This window comes from Hypanus sabinus, chromosome 2 (assembly GCF_030144855.1).
Source record: "Hypanus sabinus isolate sHypSab1 chromosome 2, sHypSab1.hap1, whole genome shotgun sequence".
NCBI classification, from domain to species: domain Eukaryota; kingdom Metazoa; phylum Chordata; class Chondrichthyes; order Myliobatiformes; family Dasyatidae; genus Hypanus; species Hypanus sabinus.
Window position 1 is genome coordinate 116,428,475 of NC_082707.1, and position 26,624 is coordinate 116,455,098.

The 26,624-nt window shown below is 42.3% G+C and overlaps 1 protein-coding gene across 1 annotated transcript; it reads left to right on the plus strand.

Moving 5' to 3' along the window:
• Nucleotides 1-1,912: 1,912 nt before the first annotated feature.
• LOC132405340 (EEF1A lysine methyltransferase 3-like) lies at nt 1,913-25,027 on the plus strand. The gene is made up of 7 exons (XM_059990066.1): nt 1,913-1,963; nt 2,271-2,420; nt 2,835-2,930; nt 7,083-7,131; nt 18,302-18,596; nt 20,842-20,953; nt 24,443-25,027. Exons 5-7 carry the CDS (start codon nt 18,426-18,428, stop codon nt 24,853-24,855), a joined length of 696 nt encoding a protein of 231 aa, XP_059846049.1. The 5' UTR covers nt 1,913-1,963; nt 2,271-2,420; nt 2,835-2,930; nt 7,083-7,131; nt 18,302-18,425; the 3' UTR covers nt 24,856-25,027.
• The last annotated feature ends 1,597 nt before the right edge of the window (nt 25,028-26,624 follow it).

The following is a 26,624-nucleotide window of genomic DNA, read 5'->3' on the forward strand; positions in this document are numbered from 1 at the left end:
CATCCTTTGCCTGAACAGGAACTGTTTGATGGCTGAGTTCCTCCAGCATTTTATATTTTGTTCCAGATTCCAGTATCTTCAGTTTGCTGTGTCTGTGCTAATGTTCCATTGCCGATTTAAAATACTGTTTTGTCTGTACACTAATTTTAGCACATTGATAGATTGTAGGTAAATAATCCACCCTCTAACTTTATGCCCGCCTGAAAAATCTCCATTTGAAATATGTACCAAAACGCTCAACACATGGACCTTAAATATCACCCTCTTTCCACTCCAGGGCTTATCTGAACTAACTAGCATTTATCCTTTCTACCTCTGATAAATACTTCATGAACTGGATGGATTCTGTGGCTAAGGAGGAAGTATCATAAAGCATTGCCCCAGTAACATTTTTGGAACCAATCCGCTGTTGTGAAGTTCCCAGCATAGCTTCCTGCTTATTTGGAATTTCCGAGAGAAAATAGGAAAGTTGCCCCTTTTTTTTAACCGACAATGTTCTCAGTTCCCTAAATTTCAGATAAAAGCATCTCCATATACAGCGTGTTATTTCGGTATTCACTCAGAATAAATTAACTGCAGACCTTACTGTAATACTCTGACTCAGACAAGGACCGATAAAATGGGAGGGAGGGACACTTGTTCGAATAGATTGAAGTGCAAGTTATGTTTTGTTTCTCCTGAGCAAGGAAATGGGAAAGAATTGGACCGATCAAAGCCTCAACCTTTCAGCCTACAACAGTCTTTCCAAAGGAAACACAAAAGGAAAAGCTGTTAAACTGAAAAGCCGGACCGCAAACAGCAATGTCCCTTGTAGTTTATGACGTGGATTTATTACAGCGTGTTCGACCCCAGTCGGCTCACTAACCCACTGCCACACAAAACAGCAGCTGCCGCGGTGCACATGTTTTAAACATCAAAGAGAGCAAAGCTAAAAATTGTTTATATTCGCTGCTGCGGTCGGCGGTTAGCTCGAATTCCCTGTTTAACTGCTAGATGGACTTAGTACAGATACGCTCATGCTTCAGCGCCAAATTATTTCTCCAGTGTGTATGAAGATGACAGACAGCTTTTAGGGTCTGCACAATATTCATTTCTTTCACAGGCCTATGCCAACAGAATTTAATTATCTGAGTGCTCAATAAAAGTGCAGATTAGAAGATTTCATGGAACGCACTAAAACTTTTATCTACACTTCATCAGCTGCAATGCAAAAGTATTCTCCGTATGTCCTTATTCCCTATGGCAAACAAATCCGTTCCCAACCCTTCGCTGTCTTCTAGAACTGGCTGTCTCCCACGTTCCCTGCCCGCACTGAGTTCCCCACCACGAGATTAATCTTTTTCTCGAAGGGGTCACTTCTGCTTTTTAAGTGGAATGTCTGGGAACATCAGAAGACTGAAATCTTCATGAAACCTTATCTTCCGGGAACCTCCAGCAATTCCATGCTGCAGAAATTGACCTGAACTTTAACGCTATATTGCAACTGGAGAGCAGTTTGAATGCATTGGCAAATTCCCCTGTACGACGCGGGTCTTGTTAATTAATTAAGAACAATGACTAACCACACGAAAGGTAGAACCTTCACTGATTTAACCCCGGGTTATTTACAACGAAATGGCAAAGCTATGGTGATAACTTGCTGCCAAACCCGCTTGAGTGTAATTAACCAGTTTGAACTAAACAGATTAATAACCATACGAAAATAGCACGGGCTGGAATTTAGCTCGGACGCATTAACAGGTGCGCTAAAAATAGCGGAGGAGGACTTTAACAGGAGCACGTTGCGAGAAGCGGCGGCAGACAGAAGATCAGAAGGGTACCGAATCGACACAGCACTGTAGCATTTACCTGTGAAATCTTTAGAAAGCGGTACTTTGCTGGATTAACTGAAGTCAGCATCAATTGACTCTGGATGAGATTAAGTATACTTCACCTGATTTAAACGCGCCATTTTCAATATGAGGTAAATGAAGCAGATAGACGCGCGGGCTTTTCCTGCTATTCAGCAGCGTGTCATTAATAGTTGCTCTGGGTTTAAACTTCGGCTCTGTAGACTTTTGCAATCCAACGCTCGGCATATGCGACATTCTTTCACGAGTTATTGTATAGCGACTAAAACTGAATAGAGATGAATGAAGTGGGGTGATGAGAGGCGAACTTTCGGGTTAGAGGGAACGCGGAGCTCAAATTGAGGGCAAGTTATGTATTTAAAAGATAAGTTACCCGGCTTTGCTGCAATGGTGTAGCAAGTGTTTTTTCCACTGGAGCAGGTACAATCCGCTTTATTAGGCAAGCACGTTCCAACTGACCCCTGGAAGATCTGTTCTGAACGTGTTCATCGTCTCCGGTGTCGCTCCTTTATATCTGCTTAGTGACTCAAAGAAGGTAACAGGATATCGGCTCTACGGTGATAAGTACTGGTAAGCCATCTAATTCCCCCTTCCAAATTACCCCGTTCCACCATCCTTTACCCCATCCCATCACCACCCATAACCCATCCCACCACCTGAACCGTTTACCTCATTCTGCCATAACCCCCACATCATCTCGCCTGCTGATACCATTACCTTATCTTGTCAAAGCCCAGCTCACTATCCTCTACCCTCCAACTTGTCCCTCTGTCCCACAGCTCCTTGTATGCAATCACCTGTCCCTCTATGTTCTATGTTCTACCATCACCCTCCCATTCCTCCTCCCCACAGCCGGGTGAATATCACTCTTCATTCATTCTACACTCTTGATGGGACTCAGCCCAACACAAGGCCTGTGTTGGAAACCTGCCTTGGTATTTTGTCCCAAAGCCAAATAATTAAAACACTGTATTGCCATTTCAGGCAATTAGAGGAAAAGCAAGGATAGAGCATGGGCCTGTCCAATTCTGGCAGAAGAAAGGAACCATCCTGTCAGTCCATAGCAGAGTAGGCATTACAGTAGGTATCGGTTTATTATTGTCATTTGTGGGGATACAGTGAAAAACTTGTCTTATATTCGGTTCATAGAGAGTAGATAATTACTCAGGATGCTGAAGTAGAACAAGGTGCAGTAAAACAATATCAGAATGTAGAATAAAGTGTAACAGCTACCGAGTGTAATGTAGGTAAACAATAACGTGCAAATTCATAAGAAGATACTGCAGATTGTGAGGTCAAGAATCCAAATTATTGCAATACCATTTAGTAGTCATATGACTGTGTGGCAGGAACTCCTGAGCCTGGTAGTATATTGCCTTTGGGATTTTGTATCTTCTGCCCAATGGAAAAGGCGGAAAGAGATGGTTGGGTGGGTAGGGTCTTTAATTATGTTGACTGCTTTTCTGAGGCAGAAACAAGTGAAGACAGAGTCTGTAGAGGAGAAGATGACCACAACACTGCAGTTTTTTGTGGTCATATGTAAAGTAGTTGCTATACCAAGTCATTATGCATCCAGAGAGAATACTTTCTGTTGTACCTACACAGAGAATGTTTCTTTGCTTTAATGCAGCATAAGCAAATTGTATATGGCACACAATAATTTGTGTCATGAGCTACCAAAGAGCAGAATGCTTGTAGACAAATGTCCATGTAAAGTGTGGATTGTGGATATCTCCCCTTGCATCTTTGTAAGTGCATTAGGGTTAAAAAATTAGCCTGGCACTGAACCATTTTCCTAGCCTTCAGCAGCAACTATAATCTCTATTGGATTGTACAGTATGTATTATATTCCATTCATCATATTGATAATCTACAATAGCATTGGAGCAAACCTATTAGGAAACTTATGCGTATGACAGCAATTGGAGCAATATTCTCCCCCTGCTTTTGGGTAGGTGTTATGATTTGTAAGGTTTCTCTGATTGTTCCTGACTGAGCTTGACAATACATGAGTCAGTTGGGGCAACTTAATGTTTCAGACCAATGCACATTATAGAAGACAATTCTTTTGTTCATATTGCCCTTTGCATGGAGTATAGGAGCATAAGATGAGGAAAGGAGTAGGGATTGGCCATTTGCCCCTTCCCTCTGCTCTACCATTTAATTATAACTCTAAAAATATTGCCCTCCACTGTCTCCAAGGAGGCTTTTTTGTGTTTTCTCCTCTGAAGGTAGAAACAAAAATACAATTTCTTTCTTCACCATTTAGTTAATCCTCAATACAATGTCTCCTCTCTTAGTGTATATGAAACCCACATTATCTTTTTTAACTTTTTCTGATTATATGTCTGTAGTACCTTTTACAATGAAAAAGATACCCGGCCTCTTAGATGCCAGGGTCAGGGATGTCTTGGATCAGGTCCACAGTATTCTAAGGGGGAGGGTGAGCAGCCAGAAGTCGTTGTACCTATTGGTACCAACAACATGGGTAGGAAAAGGGAGGAGGTCTTGAAGAGAGAATATGGGGAGTTAAGTAGAAAGCTGTAAATCAGGTCCTCCAAGGTAGTAATCTCTGGATTGTTGCCTGTGCCACATACTGGTGAGGATAAGAACAGGATGATTTCAGATATCCAAATCATTAGATCTGTTCTGGAAAAGAAATGACCTGCACCAAAAGGGCGGGTTACACCAGAACCAGAGGGGGACCAATGTATTTATGGGCAGGTTTGCTAGAGCTGTTGGGGAGGGTTTAAAATGGGTTGGCGGGGGATGGGAACCCCAGTGAAAGGGCTGAGGATGGGGCAGTTGGTATACAAGTAAATGCAGTGTGCTGTGAGACTGTGAGAAAGGGCAGGCAGACGATAGGGCAAAATTGCAGTCAGTAGGATGAGTTGAATTGTAACATGGAAAAATTGAAAAGTATGATGAATACAGGACTGACGGTCTTATATTTGAATGCACACCATATACGGAATAAGATAGATGATCTTGTAGTCTTGGTTTTGGTGTTGTGAAATGAACCAGATTTGAGAAGCTTTTAAAAACCAATAGAAGACAACAAAAAATGCTGTAAGGAGAGAAAGATGAAATATGAAGAGAAACCAGCCAATAAAATCAAAGAGGATACCAAAAGTTTTTTTTCAGAGATATAGAGTAAAAGGGAGGTGAGACCACATACTGGATCACTGGAAAATGATGCTGGAGAGGTAGTAATGGGTATTTTGCATCACTGTTCACTGTGAAAGTCACCACCATTATTCCAGACATTTCAGTGTGTCACAGGAGATTCTAGTTGCTATTACTAAGGAGAAGGTGCTTGGGAAGCTGAAAGGTCTGATGGTAGATAAGCCACCTGAACAAGATGGACTACATGCCAGGGTTCTGAAAGACAAAGCTGAAGAGATTGTGGAGGCGTTAGTAATGATCTTTAAAGAATCACTAGATTTTGAAATGTTTCTGGCGAACTGGAAAATAGCAAATGTCAATTCACCCCTTAAGAAGTGGGGAGGGGAAGGCAGAAGAAAGGAGATTATAGGCCAATCAGCCTGACCTTAGATGCTTGAGTCCATTATTAAGGGTGATGTTTCAGGGACGGAGGCACATGATAAAATAGGACAAAGTCAGCATGGTTTGCTTAAGAGAAAAGGTTGCCTGACAAATCTGTTGGAATCTTTAACAAAATAACATAATAGACAAAAGAGACTCAGTGGATGTTGTTTTACTTGGATTTTTAGAAGGCCTTTGACAAGGTGCTATATATGAGACTGATTAGCAAGATACGAGACCATGCTATTACAGGATGGATACTAGCATGGATAGAAGATTGGATGACTGGCAGGAGGCAAAGAGTGAGAATAAAAGGGGCCTTTTTCTGGTTGGGCCTTTAACTTATCTCCCTTTCAACCTTTCAGTTTCCCAAGCATCATCCCCCTCGTAATGGCAACTTCACACACTTCTGCCCCTTGATACTCTCGAACTTCTGGCATATTACTACCTCTCCAGCATAATTGTTCAGCAGTCTGATATATATAATTTGTAGAACACATCTTTTCGGAGCTTTGTATATAACTCCCATCAGGGTCTTTTTACCCTTGCAGTTTCTTATTTCTACCCACAATGATTCGATACCTTCCAATCCTATGTCACCTCTTTCTAATGATTTGATATAATTTTTTACCAACAGAGCCACCCACCCCCCCCCGTCTACCTGCCTGTCCTATTGTGTATCCTTTGATGTTGAGCTCCCAGCTATAATCTTCTTTCTGCCATGCTTCAGCCATGCCTACAGCATCATATATCCCAGTCTGAAACTGTGCTACAATACTGTGTGCATTCAAATAAAACATCTTCAGTCCTGTGTTCATCATCCTTTTTGATTTTATCCCTTTTTACATTATATCTCCTCTCATTCACTACAATTTTGCCATATCATCAGCTTCTCCTTGCTAGCAGTCTCACTACACCTAGCCTCTGTTTGTAACCCAACTACCCCATCCTCAGCCTTATCAGTCTGGGTCCCATGCCCTCCTGACCAGCTCTAGCAAACCTGTCTGCAAGGATATTGGACCCCCTCAGGTTCAGGTGTAACTCAGGTTGTCCATTTTAAACATTTTGTATCTTCCCCTGAAGAGATCCCAATGATCCATAAAGTGGAACTCCAGCCCCCTGCAGCAAAGGGGCGTTAGTAGTTTGTGGCATAGATACTCTCCAATCTCTGTGATGACCAAGGCACCCAGCACGAGAGCATTCATCTGCTGTCCTAACAATTTAGATAGTAAAGTTCATAGAGGTTGTGATTTTTTTTTAAGCAGGGAGACTATAGGGCAATGTCATTGTGGGGGTGGAGTGGATTCTAAAACACCTTGGAAAAGGAACTTTCAAGCAGTTTGGGAAAGGGTGAACTAACAGGAATGGTTTAAGGAATTAACGGGTAGGGAGTGATGTGGAGATGGGGCAATGGAGCTTATTGGGTAGTGTTGGGCAGATAATGGGTTTGGGTGAGATGGATGATGGCAGCAGGCGAGGGGAATTAAGCAGGTTTGGTTGGCCAGATGACAGCAAATTGGAAAGGTAAATGTAAGGAGGTGGTGAGCGGAGGATGTTAGTGGGTGGGAAGGGGGACTGTATGGTATAGGGCAAATGATGGTGGGGGGCATGATTGTGCTGTGATATTCAGGATATGGGGAAGTTAACAACGGGCCTGACAGAACATGGACATTTTGGTCTCTCCAGCAGCAGCAAGGGCCGACCTTTAACAATGAAGCAGCCCTTGAACCTCCAGGTAAGGTTTGTGGTGATCTTATGTCCCTATTGGAATTATTTTTACATTGTGTTTCAGCAATTGTTGTGTAACATTTGGAAGTACAGAAGTCCATTGACACATAGACTGCAGACTGTCTCATGATAACAATGGCCTTGGGAACAGTCTTCTGCTCTGACTTGCAAATCGGTCTCAAAGCATTAAAGTTTATGTACTGAGTATCAGTAGGAAAGTTTCTGAAGCTCTGCTGGCTATTTTGTAGAACCATAAGACATAGGAGCAGAATTAGACCATTAGGCTCATTCTAACAAGCACAAAACAGTCCAACAAAAGGTGAATCAGATCTAGGAAAAGTATTCTGCACGCAGCATGGGTTTGTATGAATGCTCGATCCTTTTCCATAGTAAATGTCTTACCATCTGAGACAAGGTGTTGCATTTGATATTACAGTACTTGTCATTCATTGGCAACATTAATGGTAAAATCGTTTATGGCCTGGGATACCTTTTTATGTGATTCTGCTGATGTTTTCAGTGAAGAAAAAAACACCAGTATTCCTTCTGCTTTAATGACTTTCAGGTGCCTTCGCATTTCAGCTTAGATTGAATGGGAATGTCACATCTCATTACAATCTAATATTTCAGCTCATAACCATATCAAGAGAGCTGTGCTTTAGTTCCAGTCAGAATAAAAACAAAATATTTTTAAAGGAAAATAAATCAACATATTTCCATGGCTAAGAGGTCACCCAAACTCCGGGCAAAAATAGAAATCGTTCATGTCTATGAATATGTCCAGCACCTGTTCAGCATTGATGTGGCTATTTGGTCAGTTGCCATTAGCTTGTCACTTAGTAGATTATTTGTGGCCCTCTTTGGCAGAATGGCTGAATTGCATATTTGCTCACCAGCATTTTTATTAATGCTTTCTGCTGCAACATTTTGGATAAATGTCTCTATGTTTATTTTAGCAAATCAGAACACTAGCCTCACTGCTTCAGTGACCCAGGTTTGAAGACAACCTTGGAACTGTCAGTGTGCCATTCTCCCTCATACTGTGTGGGTTTCCCCCAGGTGCACCAATTGCTCCCATGTCCAACAACCATACTGCAGGGTTAACTGGCTCCCCCACATGACCTCTCAGCAAAGGGAAGCAACAGGAGAAGATTCGAGGTTGAAGCTGTGAGAAAATTGCAAGATCATGGAGAAATAAGAGGGAAACAGGATTGTTGTGCTGAGAGATGGCATGGAAACTGATGGTTTGAGTAGCTTCCCTCTATTTCATAGTAGGTAAGCCAACAAAGTATACTGGCCAGCAACATAACTGAATACAGACAGCATTCTAGCCCAGGCCAAACTAGTGCCCAACATAACTGATTTCTAATTTCTAAACTGCCTGAGCACTGTGCCATAGCTGTGGTGAATGGTCCTTTGCTGCAAGCTTTACAACCTATTCCCCCCAAGTCTCTGTTTCTCTCAGTCACCTCTTAGTGCTGCCCTTCCTATTTAGACCACAAACCGTATACTTAATCAAACAGGTCCCATGATTCAGCATGCCTCAGTGGATAGAACTCTTCTTGTGAACCAAAAAAACCCATCATGTTTTAGACCAGAGACCTTAACGCTGTCTGAGGTCCTGTATTTCAGCTGAGGCTGTTAACAACTGCCTTTCCTACTTCACAACAGTAACTTCTCCTTGAGAATATTTTAAGAATTCCAGCATCTGCAGATATTCTCTTGCTTGTGATTGGACCACTACACTGTGGAAGGATGGCTACCCTGAAGAAGTTTAAACCTTTCCTTCGACGGGAGTTCAGTGAAACGCTGTCTCACTGCTTGCCCTCTGTGCTCTCTGACTCTTTGACCACGTGCTTACTCAGACCCGCTACCACAGCCATGGATCCTTTCTGGGAGCATGTCTTCTCAACCGGATCATACCACATGGTTTCCAGATTCGTTTTCAAGCTTCTTGAATTGGATCCTCTGAAACCCCAGGTACTCACATTCAACTGACTGCTTCTCCCACCGCGTTCACACCACGCTTTCCGCCATGAGGAGTCCCTATCACAGTCACTACCGCAACTCCTGGATTCTCTCTCCACTGCCTGTAATAGACGTGATCCTCTGCCAGATCCACGCTTTCAATCGCCGGTTCTTTGGCTTTCTCATGTTCTGCAAGGATCAGAAGATTGCCTGTCCTCAGACGATTGAACCTGCTGTCTCTAATGCCGGCAAGCCTTGATGTCTCCAGACCACAATCCCTGCTGCTGACCTTAACGGCTCTAACAATCCAGAGCAAACTGGTAACCCAGACCCCACCGCCATCAACGATCTCGGACACCTTCAACTCCAACTCTGGCCTTGACCTCCAGGCAAGGTCTTCACACAATGCCTCTGGAACCCCCGACTCCCCTTCTCCCACCGCCGCTCCGCAATCCCGCCTCTCTCAGGTCCCAACGCCAGCTCCTGGCTTCTTGGAGACTCCACCGTCCTTTCACCCCACCATCCCTGAACATCACACACTTCCCTTCCCTCAGACACTACCAACCTCGTCCCCCCCCTCCAATCCCTGCTCTCATCTGTGCCGGGTTTTCACCATCCCCTCTGCCCTTCCCCTCTCTGAGGCAGAACATCTGTCCTCAGTAAAGGCCTCACTTTTGTTCCCCTGCAGCCTCGCCTCAGTGAGTTCCGAGCCTGCCATGACACTGCTTTCCTTCCGCTGCCTCCGTCTCCGAGCCTACTTCTTTGGCAAGGACTCTCCATCTCGCACCGATGATCTTTTCTATCATCTTCAGCCCTCCGCCTCTTCCTGGACACCCAGCCCTGGTCTTCTGCCTGATCTGGACCTGTTACACAAGCGAGTTGGTGGACGAACCCAAGTGCAGAACACGGGTGTGGAGGCAGAATCATGAGGCGTCCTTGACGTAGCGAGTATGGAATTGGTATCCAGGAGCAATGCTAGACTTAGAACCGGCAGTCCTAAGGACCATGAAATGAAGTTACTCACACTGGAGTCAACCAACGAACTGGCAGCTCCTTGTTGTGGTCACAGGGTTTTTATCCCATATTTACTGATGGAAAGCAGGTGTGTGTAGTTAGTGGAACCTGGGAATGATTGGAAACTAAAGGAGGGGATTGAGGCCCAATTCCTGAGGTAAATATCAAGGTGGGAGATTGCCAGAAGGGACCATGACAGGACCTTTTCATTGCCAACTGCCAATAGGACATTAACCGTCTAGACTCCAACACTCCTCCCTCCTATTCCAACCTCACTCCTTCCAAATGTTCGGCTTTTCACTCCCTCTGCATTAATCTTAACCTCACCATCAAACCCACAGATAAGGGAGGTGCTGTAGTAGTCTGGTGTACTGACCTCTACCTTGCCGAGGCCTAGTGCCAACTCTCAGAGACCTCCTCTTTACTTACCCCTCAAACAAGACCCCACTAAGGAACATCAAACCGTTGTCTTCTACACCATCACCAACTTTATTGACTCTGGGGATCTCCTATCCACAGCCACCAACCTCATAGTTCCCGCACCCCTCACCTCCCATTTCTACCTCCTACCCAAGATCCACAAACCCGCTTGTCCAGGTAGACCCATTATTTCAGCCTGATCCTGCCCCACTAAACTCACATCGGCATACTTCGGCTCTGTTTTATCTCCCCTACTTCAGTCTTTTCCTACCTTCATCTGTGACACTTCACACTCTTGTTCTTTTCAAGGATTTCAAGTTCCCTGGCCCCCATCACCTCATTTTTACTGTGGATGTCCAGTCCCTATACACTTCCATTCCCCAACAGGAAGGCCTCAGAGCTCTTACTTTCTTTCTGGACACCAGACGCCAACCAGTTCTCCTCCACTTCCTTGCTCCTTCGTCTATTGCAACTTGTCCTCACTCTCAATAATTTCACCTTTGGCCCCTCCCATTTCCTTCAGACAAAAAACTGTATCCATGGGCACTCTTATGGGTTCCGGCTATGCCAGCCTGTTTGTCAGCTCCGTGGAACAGTCTGTGTTCCAAGCGTACACTGGTGACCGTCCCGCACTTTTCCTACGCTACATCGACAACTGCATTGGTGCTGCTTCCTGCACCCGTGCTGAACTCGTCAACTTCATCCACTTTGCCCCCAACTTCTACTCTACCCTCAAATTTACCCAGTCCATTTCTGACACCTCCCTCCCCTTTCTCAATCTCACTGTCTCTATCACTAGAGACAGCTTATTTATTATAGACTGATGTCTATTATAAACTCACTGACTCTTACGGCTACCTAGAGTATACCTCATTCCACCCTGATACTTGTAAAAATGCCACACCCTTCTCTCAATTCCTCCATCTTCGCCACATCTGCTTTCAGGATGAGGCTTTTCATTCCAGAATGAAGGAGATGTCCTCCTTTTTCAAAGAAAGGGTCTTCCCTTCTTCCATCATCAAAGCTCCACTCAACTGCTTCTCTTCTATTTCACACAGGTCTGCCCTCACTCCATTCTCCCACTACCCCACCAGGGATAGGGTTCATCTTGTCCTCACCTACCACCCCAAGAGCCTCCATGTCCAGCACATTTCACCAAAACTTCTGCTGTCTCCAATAGGATCCCACCACCAATCACATCTTTCCCTCCCCACCCTCCCACCCCTCTGTTTTCCGTGGGGATCTCTCCCTACGTGACTCTCTTGTCCATTCACCCCTCCACACTGATCTCCCTCCTGGCACGTATCCTTGCAAGTGGAACAGGTGCTACACCTGCCCCTACATCTCCTCCCACACTAGCATTCAGGGCCCTAAACAGTCCTTCCAGGTGAGGCAACACTTCACCTGTGAGTCTGTTGGTGTCATCTACTGTATTCGTGCACCCAGCGTGGCCTCTTGTGTATCAGTGTGACCTGACATAGATTGGGAGACAGCTTCGCCAAGCACCTATGCTTTGTCCACCAGAAAAAGCGGGATTTCCCACTGGTCACCCATTTTAATTCCACTTCCCATTCCCATTCAGGTATGTCCAGCTATGGCTGCCTCCAGTGTCAAGATGAGGCCACACTTAGATTGAAGGAACAACATCTTATTCCGCTTGGGTAGCCTCCAACCTGATGGCATGAAAATCGATTGCTCAAACTTACAGTAATGCCCTTACCCCTTGTTTTGTCATTTCCCATCCCCTTTTTTCTTTCTCAGCTTATCTCCTTGCCTGCCCACTGACTCCCTCTGGTGCTCCACTCCCCCTTTTCTTTCTTCTATGGCCTTCTGTCTCTTTCACCTACCAACTTCCAAGCTCTTTACTTCAACCCTCCCCCTTCAGGTTTCACCAATCCAATCACTTTGTGTTTCTCTCTCCCCTCCCCCTACCTTTTAAACCTATTTCTAACCTTGCTCTCTCCAGAACTGCCAAAGGGTCTCAGCCCGAAGCATTGACCGTACTCTTTTCCATAGATGCTGTCTGACCTGCTGAGTTCCTCCAGCATTTTGTGTGTGTTGCTTGGATTTCCAGCATCTGCAGATTTTCTCATTTGTGATATTTTGAGACCTAGTGGTTTGGGACATATTGAGGCTATGAAAGATGTTAAGTATTTAGTTATTTCTTGATATTAGATTTATTTTCTCTCATCTACCTGCAATATTTTAAAGCCATTTTTATAGTTGTGACTTTGACTAAGCTGGTCCTAACCATTTCACTACAGTGTTTCCTTACTTCAACAACTTTCATTTTTTAAAAATTTTATGTCTGTAAGCATATATTGCTTTAAAGGCAAATGCAAGTTGTTTCCTGCCAGCAGCAATAGAATTAGCATTTGAAAGAAATTACATTTTCACACAGGGAAAAGTAACTATTACCTTGAGCATATTGATGTATATCCAAGACTGTTAATTGTGCATACTAACAATGCGTACTGGACTGTTTGCTGTTTCCAGATATGAAGAATAATTGCCATAGGCCTTGATATTTTGAGATTTGTACAGTAAAATTTGCTTTTAATTGAAGTTCATCCCAAACTCTGCTCAGAGTATAAACCAAGAAAATGGAATAGTAAAGGTGATCACTTTCAGATACGTTGCCTTTGTGTAGTCAAGAGTGTTGAATCATTTTCCCATTAGTTGAGCTAACGTAGCTTGCAAGCAAGACAGTCAAAACTGCCTCAAAGCAAAATTACATACTCCAGTCATCCGGTTGCTCACAAAGAATTTAGGATGAAGTAAGGAAGCAAAATACCACCGATAATCAAATTCAGGGAAATTTCAAGTAATTGCCAAAAGGTCAGAGCAATGCTCTCAAACAGGTAATTAATCTTGGGCGCTGGAAAAAAAACACATGAAATTTTAAAAGTACCTGGTCCTCTGACCAACGTACACAAAATGCTGCAGGAACTCAGCAGGCCAGGCAGCACCTACGGAAAAAAGCCCAGTCAACGTTTTGAGCCAAAACCCTTCGGAAGGACTGGAGAAAAAAAGCTGAGGGTTCGATTTGAAAGGTGGGGGGAGGGAGTGAGAAACACCCAGTGATAGGTGAAACTTGGAGGGGAAGGGATGAAACAAAGAGCTAGGAAGTTGAGTGGTGAAAGAGACAGAAGGCCATGGAAGCAAGAAAAAAAGGAGGGGGGGGAAGAGGAGCACTGGAGAGAAGCGATGGGCATGCAAGACAATAACATGAGAGAGGGAAAAGGGGATGGGAAGTGGTGAAGGGAGGGGGGAAGCATTACTAGAAGTTTGAGAAATAAATGTTCATGCCATCAGGTTGGAAGCTACCCAAGCAGTATATAAGGGGTTGTTTCTCCAACCTAAGTATGGCCTTATCACTACAGTGGAGGAGGGCATGGATGGTCATATTGAAATGGGAATGGGAAGTGGATCCTGCTTGTTCTGACTGATGGAGTGTAGATGGCGAAGCAGTTTCCCGATCTACATTGGGTCTCACCAATAGACAGGAGGCCATGGCGGAAGCACCAGGCACAGTATATGACCCCAAACAGACTCACAGATGAAGTATCACCTCACCTGGAAGGACTGTTTGTGGTTCTGAATGGTAGTGAGGAAGGTTTAGGAGCAGGTATAGCACTTGTTCCGCTTACAAGAATAAGTGCCAGGAGGGAGACCAGTGCGGAGGGACAAATGGAGAAGGGAGTCGCGTAAGGAGCGATCCCTGCGGAAAGCAGAAAGTGAGGTGAGGAGGAAGATGTGCTTGGTGGTGGGATCCAGTTGGAGGCGGTGGGAGTTTTGGAGAATTATGTGCTGGGCGCGGAGGGTGGTAGGTGAGGACAAGAGGAACCCTATACCTGATAGGCTGATGGGAGGATGGGGTAAGAGCAGACATGTGTGAAATGGAAGAGATGCGATTGAGGGCAGCATTAATGGTGGAGGAAGGGAAGCCCTCTGACCTCAATGTATGATAATGAGCTAAATTTGTAGAGGTTCATTCAGTTTTCAAGCCTGGTCAAATCATTATGACTATCTTTGAGTATGTACAGTTTGGAAATCTCAATTGATTGTAACTACTTAGCAGGAGAGACCTGTTGAACGTCTCATGCACAGAAAGTCAGTCCCAGCTGGATTTACCAGGTAGATACATTATAAATTATGTTGTGGAAACTTTACCTTATGGTATTTTTTAAAGGAAGAAGATAATGGAACATTACAGCCAGTCAAGCTAGCATTAGTTCACAAAAATCCACCATTAAGGAAGTGGTTACAGAGGACTTTTGGGAAATTATGCTATTATTGGACAGAGTTAATATAACTCCGAAAATAAACTTTTCATCCTGTCAAAATTTGTCAGAATCTTGCCTTTTAATGAGATACAAGAGGTAATAACCAGGGTACATAACAAAGTCAGTGGTTGATGTGCATTTAGATTGTTTAAAAACATCAGATAAGGCACCACTTGAAAGATTGTTGCACAATATAAGGTCTCATAAAGTCAGAAGAAACATATTACTTCGAAATGAGTAGATGGTTGCTTAATGAAAGAAACAGAGGAGGAGTAAACTGATAATTACAAGTTGGCAGCCTATTACTGGATCAGAAGGTCTCAGTTATTTGCGATTCATATTAATGAGTTAGATGAAGAGATCAAGTGTAAAGCACTCACATTTGCTGCTAATGCCGACTAAATGGGAAAGGATATGGACTGATAATTTGAGCAAGCAAGTCATTGGACATAAAGTGCAGAAATGTGAAGTAACTTCCTTTTGTTAAAGGAATAAAGTTTTTATTACTGTAGCAAAATTAGTAAATGGTGGGGAACCTGCACAACTTTGACCACTGGATCTTGAAAGCTGTAATGTGGTGTTAGGAAAAAAAGTTGAATGATGTCGAAGAGACTGGAGTACAAATATATTTTACTTTGACTATATGGAGCTTTGTTAAAGTTATACATGGAACACAACTATGAGTTGGCTCATCAGCAGGAGGAGTAGAGAGTCACTGATCTACCTAGTTTGCTACCCTGATGGCTGGGTTGGGGGATATAATGCTATGCTATGTTAAATGAATATACTATTTACACTCACTGGAACTTAACTAATTCAAGATTCTGGCAGTGCTTAAAGGGGTAGGTGATGATGGGATAGATATTCTGGCTGGAGATTCCAGCATTAGAATTGGGACGCACAGTGTCAAAGCAATTAGAGAGCGTGCCTCACAAAGCCAGTGAATTGGGTTTGATTCGGAACTCTGGTGTTCTCTGGGTGAAGTTTGCACATTGTTCCTGGGTCTGTGTGGGTTTCCTGAAGATGATCTGGTTTCATCCTGCTTTCCAAAGAAGGGCTGGTTGGTGGTTTAATCTGATTCTGCAAATTGCTCCTAATGCCTGGTTAGGTAGAGGAATTGGGAGCGGGGGTGTTGTTGATGGGCATGTGGGGAGAAAAGAAAGTTGGAAATGCTCTGGGAGCTAGCATAGGTTAGAATGGTTGAATTGGTTCCTATGTCAAAAAAAATAATGGAAATATTCTTCATTCACAAGTATGTGAATTGTTGGACCAGAAGATGACAGCTACTCTGTCATATGTGTCTCCGTAACAGATGTCAGTTTTGCTCATATGGGAAATAAGTGATGAGATGGGAGAATGGATCTGACACAGACAGTTGCCCTTGGGTTTACCAGATGACTGTGTAGAATTCCACAGATGCTGCCTGACCTGCTGAGTTCCTCCAGCATTTTGTGTATGCATTGCTTTGGATTTGTAACATTTGTAGAATCTTGTGCGTTTATGATTGGCCTATCGTAATTCACCTTCCCCATGTAAGGAATCTTTATTTGGGAATCAAAGGTGGCACTTTAAGAACCAGAAGTTGGAAACAGGGACAAAGAGGAAGATTCTGCTATTGTCACCAAGAAATAATAACTCAGTATATTTAATTATTTTAATAGTTCAATTGTGAAGTAACGCAATGTGAGATGGGCAATAAAACTAGTTATTCTCTTGTTATTACCTCTCTTGGTAAGTGTAGGTGCTGTTTGAATGACCTACATAAAGTGATGTGCATGGTACAAGCTGGGGGTTCTCCCTCTTAAATTTATTGCCCACAGAGTCTTGCTCTATTTGTGGACATTCATAAGAAATCCTTATCAAGTTTTGGTTATTGGGCAGAGCAGAAGTGTTCCTGAATGCTTTAGAGATTTGTTCTGCCTAAAAGTCATTGCTGAATCTTCCATCCACCCCATCTGGTTCCCATCTGCCCACCTTGGATTCTCCCACTCTCTTCTCAGCAGTTCTCATCTTGCTCTTGGAGCCTCAGATCCTACCCTTTGACTCCCTGGCACCCGAACTTCATTCTCTCACACCATCCCCTCATCCCTCCTCTCTGGTATACCCCAATCCCTCTTTTCTCCCAGACTTTCTCATTCCTCTGATGGTCAATCCTTTCAGAGCATTTGACTTGTCACTAGGTCTCTCTTCTTTGGACATTCTCATCCTCATTCACCTGATCTAGAGTCTGGAACCGAATCCATCTGAACTTTCTGCCTTTACTTCCTGTGGACGTTCTGGTTATAGTTCCGTACTTATTGATTCCCCACTTTCTCCCATGGCTTGTTTTGATAAGGAGCCTCTGATCTTCAGTCCCTAGACCTTGCTCTTTGTAGTTTCTTATTCTTTTCTTTTTCCTGCTGCCTATTAATTTATTGCCTCTCTTGAATTCCTCTTTCATTTTAACATAAAGCATTCTGTTGTTGATTGTACATAAAACACTAAAAATGCCTGACTAGTAATTCTAAAGAAACAGAGTATAATGTTTTAAAAATAGCATTCTGTTTCAATATAAGATACTTCGTCACATTTCTGTCAGTTTTGTTTTAATATCCTTACAAAAATTCCAATGAATAAAATATTAGAATATTGCAATATTAATAAATATTACTTCTTTATTATAAATAAAATGTTATTTATTTATTTTTTGTTTAGTTAGTTACTAAAAGTAGGTATTTCTGGCCTTTTGAGCCACACCACCCCAATAACCCCACAATGCCAATTTTTCCTAACCAAATCAAGGACTATTTACGATGACCAAATTAACCTACCTGGTACATCATTAGACTGTGAGAAGAAACCGGAGCACCCAGGGTAAACCCATGCATTCCATGGGGAGGACGTACAGACTCCTTATAGACTGGCACCAGAATTGAATTGCAAACTCTGTAATGCCCCAAGCTGTAATAATGTCACTGACTGCTACGCTACAATGGCACTCAACAATAAGATCTATTCATGTTCTACTAGAAGGTTGTAATGGACAGACTAGCATAACTATTGAAAAGCAAATGTCTTTGCCGTTCAGGAATAGAACAGCACCAGGGAGACAATTTTAAATTTGGTTTGAATACAGGTAGATTAGGGCATCTGGTACTTTTTCACTCACAGATGCATGAAGAAGTTTAGTTGTTCGCACTATGCATGCCTTCCGCCGAGAATCCGAACTCATTCTTAGCTGAGACAGACACGATACTACATAATGAGGTAGATGAAACGATAGCTCTCTTGGACTGATTTTAGGCATTTATTTGTACTGCCACTTTTGGACCTCTCCAAGAGTTCACATGACTGTTCACGTGGGTGAGGATGGAACTGGGCACTAACAATGAGCACGAAAATGGAGTAGACTTTGTAGACCAGCTAATATTTTCCTACCAATGTTTTTTTTTCTCTGTGTAAGCACTTTGTTCCAGGTGAGAGTTCTTAAAATCTTTCTTTTTCAATCAGGCAGGCTCAGATAGGTGGAACTCCAAATGATCCAAATGAGGAAAAGATATCTGGCCAGGATCTCCCTGGTGATCAGAATGGAACAGCCAAAAATCAGGGAAGTGTCAGGAGAATTTGGGGGAAGATGGCAAGAAACCAGCGTCAAGTGAATTCTGTTAGCAAATGTCTCACGATTGACAGCCTACTTCTGAATCCGCTTCGAAGGGAAAGGCAGTTCAAATTCTGTGGATATACTGTAAACATCACTCAACACTTCGGCAGCAAGTTGGGGTTCTCTTCTTCTGTCTGGGAAGCCGTAAGTCAGCCCACGGGTTGAACAAGAGAAAAGTGATACTGTCATGCTTAAGATGTTAATGAAAAGCTTTGCATAGTTTCTGAAAAAGGTATCTATGTTCCACTATTGTAATGGATTCAGTTCTCTCATAGAGGATAGAATCTGGAGCCTTCCTCTCAGTTTATATGTGAGACAAGAGTGAGCTAATATCCTGCCTTGTAATATTGCTTACGCTCAAATGACTGTAGAGAAGGATTTACACATTTTCTTCCTCTGTCTAACCATTTCCCAGCAATTCAAGTTAAACAGGTAGTCTATTCAGCACCTAGGATATGAGTCACTATTTTATGAGACTGTGGCTCTTCAGTAACTTAACCCATACTCGTCCATTCATTTAACATCATAAACTAAATAGACACATCACATCTTCCATGAAAATTGTCAGTTAATGCATTGAGTATTCCCTTCTGGATGAAAATTTCAGACATCATTATTCTTTATGGAAAAAAACATTTTTCTGAAATAAGTGTTAATTGAACTGACCCAATGATTATACTTCCTGCTGTGTGCAGTTTCTGTGTCCATCTTTTGTTGAACAATCCACCTCATTGTTTCATTAGCCACAACGCATTCAGGAGAGGGGTACCAGTCCTAATTGAACTGAGTGCACACTAAGAATAGAACCTATGATCTTCTTTTCATGACTGTGTAAATAGATCATCTCTTTAAGCATTATCAGTTCATCATCACCATCCTAAAAATGCTCACCAATCCTCTAAACTACTCCTTGATAATCCAATCTCAATTACTCCCCTATGGTCTCTGAGCATGCAATCGCCTCCCAGCTCCAACCTGTCAGCCCCTCACTTGACACTTAAGTTGCCTTAACTAAAGTTGGCATCTCAGTATTGGCACCTTTGATCCTGTCTATGGGGTGTTATGATTCTTTATTCTTATGGACCTCAGACGTCTCCTGCAACACCCTTTGAGCATCTATCTGGATGGTGTTTGTCTTGTTGCATATATTTCATCTCATGATCTATTCTTGTGCTCCAGGGCATGTATGTAAATGCAATTAATGGATGAAATGAGCTAAATTCCTCACCAGCTGTGTGGTCTGGCTTCCAGCATTCATACCACTGAGGTGATCCAGCGCAAATGGGTACAGGCTAGAATTTTTTCTTCATATGCACGATGTTAACCTCTGGAACCATGAACTCTGTTAAATGCACTTTTATGTACCTCAAACTAAATTCCCTCTTCTTTCCTACTCTCACTTTCAGTTCTTTCCTTGTGATCCTTCAGTCCTTCACTAATCCTTCTTTATTAAAATTCTGTTGCCTGTCTCAATTTGCTGTCAGTGACAACACGTTCAGTGGAACTCCAAATGCTCCCCTCAAGATTACAATTGCTTCCCTTTTCCCAGCATCTGTTGCTGATGAGATTCCTAGGGTCCAGCACCTGTGATGTCATCAGCCAATAACAGTAAGGAATTCACATGACTCGGGGAATAATAAACTTTCTTACAAGAAGTAATCTAAAATTGATCTATATTTTGAAATATCCATGTAAGCAAGTTACTTGAACAAATTCTAACGGTGAATTAGTTTGCTAAAAATAACTAGGACATACTCTGTTATTAAAATCTTAGCTAGAGCATGCATTTAAGATTAGGAATTTTAGAATTTTTTGTGGTTTTCTATGTAGTTAAATCATCAAAAATCACAAAATTCAAGTGATTACAGTTTGACTGAAATGGTGGAGGTTGTAAACGATTCCATCTAGATCCATTAAAGCAACTTAAAGAGGTTTCTGATAAGCTGCAATGTAATAATGGTTTTGCTGTCATTAAATGCTGTGAAATCTGGCCCCATATAACCCATCATCATTGGCTGCAGTCGTCCATAACAACTCACTACACCCTTAAAGTTAAATTGTTAGTCCACGTGTTTAAGTCCCATGACTGCAGCAACCCTTCTCTACTCCTAGTCCTGATGTGATGCTGTTCTCTTGTGCATCACTCCTTCCCTCCTTCCCACTGCTGGAAGTGCCTTCAGTTGAAGTGGGCCTGTGTTGTTCTAAATCCACTGGGAAATGCTGTGAGATTAACAAGGTAAGAACAGTTCCTAACCCAAGTGTTCTTCCTCTCTGAAGGGGATGGCTCCAGTAATGCCCTCTTCCTTGACCATACTATTTGTTGATAGTACAGTTTTTGCACCACTTTTCATAAATACTTTGTTCCAACTGCATTTGGCCTGTTCCCTAGGCTCTGGTTCTCTGCCAGTACTTTGAGCGGGAAAAGATCGACTTTTCCGGGAAGAAGGTGATTGAACTCGGATCTGGCACTGGAATTGTGGGAATTCTCGCTGCCCTGCTTGGTAAGCTATGTGGTGATAATGAACCTCTGTGGTTAATTTGAAAAATAATCTGGCCAGTGGCCATTGTGTGTATTTACAATAGATATGCATGTTTTGGACTGTATTTATTCTGCTAAACATTGTCCATTCACCAGTCCAAGACTTGTGCTGTGAGTGTTTCATCTGCACTCAATACTGAGGGGAAATATTTGAAATATAGCATAAATACATTCTAAATATGGACAGAATTTCATCCCACTGTCAAGGTCAGTGTTATTTTTTAGTAACATGTCACTCCAAAACTGTATGAAAGTGTAACCTCCATGTTAGAACCTTATCATAGGTGATACAATTATGCAGCAATTGTGCTGCCACACAGGGGTCAGTAGACATCTGTTCAAATGGAGCTTTTATGCTGTTTGTGTGGAATTTGCATGTTGTCTCTGTACAGTGACACAAGTTTCTGCAGGCCAACATGAATGTGTAGCAATTGATTAGGATGGCATGCGATATGTTAGTATTTTTAAAAAGGTGATTTAGTTATAGGAGTGAAGAAATCTTTATTATGGTTGCGCAGAGCCATGTGTACAGCTTTGGTCTTCTTAGAAACATAAAGGATCTACTTGCCATAGAGAGAGTGCAGAGAATGTTCATGAGATTGTTCCCGGGGACGGTGCGATTGCTGTACGAGAAGAGACTGAGTAGACCAGTAATGTATTCTCAGAGAATAAGAGAAGACATAATTGAAATTTATAAACTTCTGACAGGCTTGGCAGGCTCAAAGAAAGGAAAGGAAAACTGAAAATGTTGAAAACTCTCACAGGTCAGGTGGCATCTGTGAAAAGGGAAACAAAGTTAGTTTGGCAAAGAGGGAAAAAGTTGAGTTCAAGTTGTAGAGAACATTGGAGACTCCAAAGCATGCTGTCTCATCTGCTGTGTATTGAGAAGCATTTTCTGTTTCTGTTTCAGATTTTGAGCATCTGCTATTGTTTGATTTCCACTTAGATGTGGGCATATGTTCCCCGTAGCTGAGGTGTTTGAGATCAGGGCACTATTTCAGAACAAGGAGTTTGATGAGGTAAAGGACTGAGATGAGGAAAGATCTCTTTACTCAGAGAATGATTCTCTATCCCAGAAAGCCATTGAGGCTCAGTTTTTGAGTACTATTGAAGCAGCTATTGATTGATGTATGGGCATCTGGAGAATCAATGCATATGGGGATATTGCTAGTAAATAGCTCAGGTTAAAGGTCAGTCATGATCTGAGTGAATGATGAAATAAAGCTAAGAGGCCAAGTAGCCTGCTCCTGATTCTATGTGTTTCTTATGTTCTTATGAATCCTTCAGTGAATGGATCAACAATGACTTCTAAGGGTGCACAAATTGGAAGTCATCTGTGTACTGAAGCTCAACTTTTGAGGTTTGGGTGATGTTTCTTGTGGAGTGCAGTAACCACAGGTTGAATAATTTTTCATTAGTTCTGAAGATTAGCTCCACCTCCCAAGGAACTTGTTGGGGTGAAGTGAAATGACTTAGTCATGATATAGTCTTTTTTGACATGGGTCTTCATTGCAAACACACACACCAGTCAATTGAGCAACAGGTGATCTTTTAACAAGAGTACCAGCTGGTTTGTTTGAACATATCGGCAGAACTCTGATAGGGTTCATGTAACTTTGAAACGGTTTAATTGCTTTTGGATCATCTTTGAATTCCAGTTTTCAAGTAAGCAGGTATCAGTTACATCAGCATTAATTCTATGTTGCAACCTATTTTAAAAAATGTGTGACAAGGACAGCTGGGGTTATATCAGTACTTAAATAAATTGTTTTCCATATTCTGAGAATCCAACACCAAGCTCATGGAATTTAATTACTTGAATCAGAATAGACTGGTGTTAAATTCTTAAATCCAATTATAGTGTGAATATTTGAAATATTATCACTATGTTCAAGATCAGAGGGTTGCTGAGCTCTAGAGAATACATTTGCCCAAGTATCTTCAAGAAAAGGTCAGAGATCAATTCCATCTCAGTTTATTTTGCCTTGAATCCTTTTAATTTCCATCTGAGCTAGTTTATTAGATGCATCCAATGCTAGTTCTTCCTGCAGATTCAAGGGACTTTGTGGCATTATCACCTGCTGAAATGAAACCCCTGAGTGATGAACTAAAGCAGTAACTGGATGCTGCCAAGAGAAGATAGTTTGCGTAAGATTTATTATGTATGCTTACGGTAGCAGGAATAGAACTCTATAATCGTTTTAGCTTGATCCTCAGATCCTGTAATCAAGATTCACGTGCTCACAGAATGATGGAGAGAAAGCAGGGAAACAGGTCCTTCAGCCCATTGTGGTAATGCTCACCATCAACCACCGATTTACATAAATCATATATTGATCCCATATTTTACTCTCCCCATATTCTCGACAACACTCACCACTTCTCAGATTATCCTTCCAATTAAGCCACCAACCCACACATCTTTGGGATGTGAGAGGAAACTAGAGCAACTCGAAAAAACCCACATGATCACAGGGTGAACATTCAAACTCACTTAAGGCAGCATCCAAGGCAGGATTGAACTCTAGTCCCTGATGCAGTGAGGCACCAGTTCTGCTAGCTGTGCTACTGTACTGCACCAGAGTTAAAGATCATGCAAGTATACTGTTGTGCCTTTTGCATCCATAAGATATAGGAACAGAACCAGGCCATTTGGCCCATCAAGTTTTCTCTACCATTTCATCATGGCTGATCCAATTTCTCTCTCAGCCCCAATCTCCAGCTTTCTCCCCATATCCCTTCATACCCTGACTAATCAAGAATCTATCAACATCTGCCTTAAATATGCCCAATGATTTGACCTCCACAGCCACCTAGGACAATGAATGCCACAGATTCACCGTTCCCTGGCTAAAGAAATTCCTCCTCATCTCTGTTCGAAAAGGACACCTTCTATTATGAGGCTGTGTCCTCTGGTCTTAGACTCCCCCAGCTTAGGAAACATCCTCACTACATCCACTCTACCGAGGCTTTTCAACGTTCGATGGGCTTCAAAGGGGTCATCCATCATTCTTCTGTATCCCAGTGAGTAGAGGCCCAGACCATGAAACACTCAAACATTGGGATGGTTAACCGGTTTGCTATCACACTTGCTCTTTTCCGTAGTTCTGTTTGCAGATATTTATCGACTCTGTATTGAATCAATAGGCTGAGTATTGTAAACTGAATGCTCAGTGCATGCAACATAGATCTTAATTTGAATAAATCTTCCATACTTCCATGGCAAACACAAGAATACAGTGAATGTCTGTGCAAAAGGTTGGCTGACATCAGCAGAGGTCATCCATTCTGCTGACAAAGAATAGATCATGATCTGGGCTGTAGCTAGGGTATAATGATAAACAGTTTTAGCTTGTTTTGTAAAGGGTTGTCCCTTTCTGCCTCTGCTAAATCAATGCTCAACCTGACGTTTGTTACAAGGGTGCATAATATCATATTGTTTATTTGTCAGGTGGGGAAGTTACAATGACAGACAAAGAGGACGCCTTGAGCCAAATAGAATATAATATCTCCATCAATATCCCCTCAGACTGCAGACATCGAGCTAAAGTCTGTGCTCTAAACTGGGGCAAGGATCACGTCAACTTTCCAACTAGCTATGACTTTATCTTGGGCTCAGATATAGTGTATACTTCCCTGACTTACCCTTTGCTATTAAAGACTCTGCTACACTTCTCCAAAGGGACAGCTATCATCTACCTCTCAACAAAGTTACGGGAAGGAAATCACTCCATCCATTTCCATGAGGAGCTTTTGCCTCAGTACTACAACTGCCAACTTGTTCACAGAGTTGAGGATAAAGAAATCAGCGTGTACAAGTTAAGCACATTGAATTCAACTGTCAGTGACGATGTGCCTGCGTAGGCAAAAGGAGCTGCCAGTCAGAAGATTTTTGAGCCATTATAACTTGAATAAACATTCAGTTAATCTGTAGGGTGATTGGTCTTTATTTATTGGGAACTTTTTTTGTGTGTGCAAACAGTTCTTATTAATCATTTAAAATTGTATTTGAACAAAAAATGCTGCTTTCGTCATATGTTTCATAAATACTCCTTGACCCACAACAGCTAAGAGCGACAAACTGCAAATCTAATTATTTTCAGAACAAAAAGCTTGTATAAAGAGTACACTTGAAACTTTATTGATACAGAATGTCAGCAGTGCAACACGAGGGGTCATTTATAAGTTCGTGGCCTAAGGTAGAAGGAGTCAATTTTAAAAAAACCTAGCACATTTATTTTCCAACATAGTTCCTGACTACATTTACACACTTAGTCCAGTGGTGGTGGAGCATACAGATCTTGGACCTCCAGAAAGTGTCTACAGATGGGTGATTGATAAGTTCATAGCCCAAGGTGGAAGGAGATGAGTTATACATCTCTCGTTACATGCACATGTAGTTCAACTCTTTGAGTGATTACGCAGAAAGTTTAAAGTTAATAACTCATAATAAATCTGTGGACACTTTCTGGAGGTCCAAGATCCATATGCTGCATGACCACTGAGCTAAGTGTATAAATGTAGGAGGGGGCTATGTTGAAAAATAAATGTGCTAGGTTTTCTAAAACTGACTCCCTCTACCTTAAACCATGAACTTATTAATCACCCCTTGTATATTACATGCAAGATATCACCAATCAATGGACTGAACTATTAACAATCCCACAAACCTGCCAACAAACCAAACATTTAACTAGCTAACGAATGATTTTAAACCCAGATAAACCAAGCATTAAAAACTAAGTAAGACAAACTTGGGAACGGAGTTCTGCTTGGACAGATCTGAGGCTGTTAAATTATTTTTTTCCATTCCCTACCCTTTCAGGTGATATTTATGGAATATTCGACCCAGACCTTGATATCTGGTCTGGTTGGATGTCCATACCTGATCGAAGCACCAATGCAGACCTGAAGTCGGCTCCCAGAAAAAAGCACCAACTGCCAGTCAATTTTCCACTCCCTTGCTGAGCTACATGCCTGCTACTGACAAGCATAGCCAGCTTGCCCGAAAACCACCCCAGGACAAGTCCCTCGTCCACTTCTGGGCGCGTATTCAGTGTTGTCCATCTGTTCAGTCAAAATGACCCGGATAAAGAGCTGTTGTCAGTACACATAGTCAGGTCCTTTCAGGTTCAAGACACCTAGCCGAGGATGTGTTTAATTAATTACTTTAGAAATGCGATCGCCCTGAGGAAAGACAATAAGCTTTAATGATTAACCATACAGTACATTGTGTTCTGTAGGTTACATTTATGACCTCTTATTACAATCTTGTCAACTGTATTTCCTGTGACCCCCTTTTACCCTTCACCCAGATATGGTTTTGTCAGTGTGAGTGCTGTGGTAACTCTCACTTCTGTTAACAAGTCACAAAATCAGAAGCTTGGCACACAACATCTGGGCTGATGTCCCCAGTACAGCGCTAAAGGAGCACAGCACTGTTCCAGGAGACAGTGTTGGGATCCAAGCCATAATCTTAGGTGAACTCAGTGCTTTGGAGAAGTGGGTGTGCCTCTGTTTATCCATTGCTAACCACATTGTATATTCAGTGGCTCACAGCTATCTGTGGGAAGCTGGCAGCCAGGTTTCCAATAGGGCTATGTTTTGAAAGTTCTTTAGTGGTTAATGCACTT

Excerpts from the sequence above, each read along its gene's own strand:
- LOC132405340 (XM_059990066.1), top strand. The coding sequence starts at position 18,426 with ATGGCAAGAAACCAGCGTCAAGTGAATTCTGTTAGCAAATGTCTCACG. Across the intron at positions 18,597-20,841 it reads CTTCTTCTGTCTGGGAAGCC|GCTCTGGTTCTCTGCCAGTA; the intron begins GTAAGTCAGCCC and ends CCTGTTCCCTAG. Across the intron at positions 20,954-24,442 it reads AATTCTCGCTGCCCTGCTTG|GTGGGGAAGTTACAATGACA; the intron begins GTAAGCTATGTG and ends TTTATTTGTCAG.